The 2,011-nt window shown below is 50.2% G+C and overlaps 1 protein-coding gene across 1 annotated transcript in view; it reads right to left on the bottom strand.

Annotated features, from left to right (window-relative positions):
* Positions 1-632, bottom strand: part of MTFMT (mitochondrial methionyl-tRNA formyltransferase) — a 22,099-nt gene extending 21,467 nt beyond the window's left edge. The window contains 1 exon segment of the mRNA XM_012728525.1: positions 412-632. Within this exon segment, the coding sequence (XP_012583979.1) occupies positions 412-632 (221 nt within the window).
* Between the last annotated feature and the right edge of the window lie 1,379 nt (positions 633-2,011).

Here is a 2,011-nt window from a genome sequence, read left to right as displayed (position 1 = left end):
TAGGAGTAAGTGGGAAGAGAAGGACTCTGAAGTCAGAACCCGTTTTAGACCCAAACAACGCGGCTGATGACCTTGGTCAACCGCTTTCTGAACTCCTGTTTCCCTACAGGCAAAAAGTGCGGGGAGGCGGAGGGAATGGACTGAGGTATGTGTGCAAAGTGACTAGCAAAGGCTGCGCCAAGCAAGGCTCCAGGTAAAGCCAGAACAGACAGGGCCCGGAGTTGGGGGTGCAGACATGACCAGACCCGCAGGCGCTGCGTACTTTCCGGGCACCTGGAGTTGTAGGCCCACACGCCTCCGGAGCTGGCGCCGCTGCTTTCGCCAACACAAAGTCCAAGCCCACGGGGTCAGCCGCGGAGGCGCGACAGCCGCGACTTGGGCAGCCAGGCCCCCCACGCCCGGCCCCGGTACCTGGCAGCGTGCAGCGCCCGCAGCGCTTCGCGGGCGAAATGGTCTGTGCCGAAGAAAAGCACTCGCCAGGGCGGCTTCTCGCGGACGCGGGCGCCCGGGCCATCCTCCCCGCCAGATGACCGGCCGAGACCGGCCAGCGCTAGCCACTGGGGGCTAAGCCTCCTGCCCGCGCCGCCTCCCGCCGACCCCGTTCCCCAGCAGCGCCGCACCAGAACCCTCATTACCGCTGACGGCGGCTGACACTGCGCAGGCGCATCGGGTGCTGACGGGAGGGGCGAGGCCTGGGAGGAACGATGGGCGGGTCTGTCAATACCTGGGGGCGGAGCTTACCGATTGGGGGCGTGACCCGCCGTGTGGGCGGGGAGGAACAAATGTACTAGTTTAAGCTTCCGGGTGAATTTGGCTTTTGTTGGCACGATTTAGCCAGTCTCCCAAAATAACTCTTCTGGGAACAAATTATACATTTTGTGACAATGAAATCTCATTGATTTATGTAATTCAGTGTCATTTTCTCAGTTATTACGGTAGTATCTACCGTAAGCCATACTTCAACAAAGCATTTTATATCTGTTATTTCAGTTATTGCTACCACCATTTTGTTGAAGAGATTCCGAGACTCGGTGTAGTTAAGGGAATTCCTTATCTAAGGTTCTCACTGCGAGTTTATATAGCTCCAAAATCTGGTATCATAACAATTTGGCCCATTTGCAACTGAGGAAGCTGACGCTCAATTATTTGCTCTAGTCATTCTGGTAAATTTCAATCATCTCTTGCTCATACGCTCACACCAAGAGATACCACAGGGGAGACTGTTAGTGAAAATGGGTAGTTCCGGAAAGCTGTCCCAAGGAAATCTCTAAGGACTTTGGAGCTTAAATTATTTATACTTGAAGCCCATGCAGTGGCCTTCTCCTTGAGCGTGATCACAAGTCCTGACTATGGCGGGGAGACCAGATTCCTCTGCGGTCACTCTTACCACCTTTCCTTACCACAAGTCTTAGACCCAGTGACCTGAAGCAGTCCTTTTTCCTAAACATGAGCTCTGCACATCCCTGCTTCCATGCCTTTTACATTCATTCTGTAATGCCAAGTTCACACATCCTCCTTGGAGCTTCAAGCTCTTGCACGCATGGCCTTTATGTTTTTCTCATGTGCTCTGTGGGCAGTGACTGTTTCTCACACCGTTTGAAATTATTGAGGGAAGTTGTCTAATGTGGACACTGACGCATTACCTATGTGTTGAATAGAAGAGATAAAGGCAAAAAGAGAAAGACCACATTTCCAGTGATTTTGCTTATCTGATGGATCATATGTGAGGAGAGTTAAATGGGATCCCAAGTCTTCTATTCTTTCAGTCGAGTTCTGTTCCACTCTTAGAGTAAATGCAATATGATCCTAATATTTAATATATGGTCTTTCCCCATACATCATCTGAAAATGACAGAGTTATTTGGGTTTTCGCCTTAGGATCTGGTCTCTGTCTGGAATGTGACCCTTTATTTATTTATTTATTTATTTATTTTGCTTATGTAACTTCTCTGCTTGAGACCTTGTCTTATGCAATGTATAATGTCCAACAGCCAATTGCACACAGAAAGTC

Source organism: Condylura cristata, unplaced genomic scaffold, assembly GCF_000260355.1.
Source record: "Condylura cristata isolate star-nosed mole 26May11 unplaced genomic scaffold, ConCri1.0 scaffold00023, whole genome shotgun sequence".
Taxonomy (NCBI): Eukaryota; Metazoa; Chordata; class Mammalia; order Eulipotyphla; family Talpidae; genus Condylura; species Condylura cristata.
The sequence above is the reverse complement of the archived record's forward strand: the minus strand, read 5'-3'. Positions and strand labels throughout refer to the sequence as shown.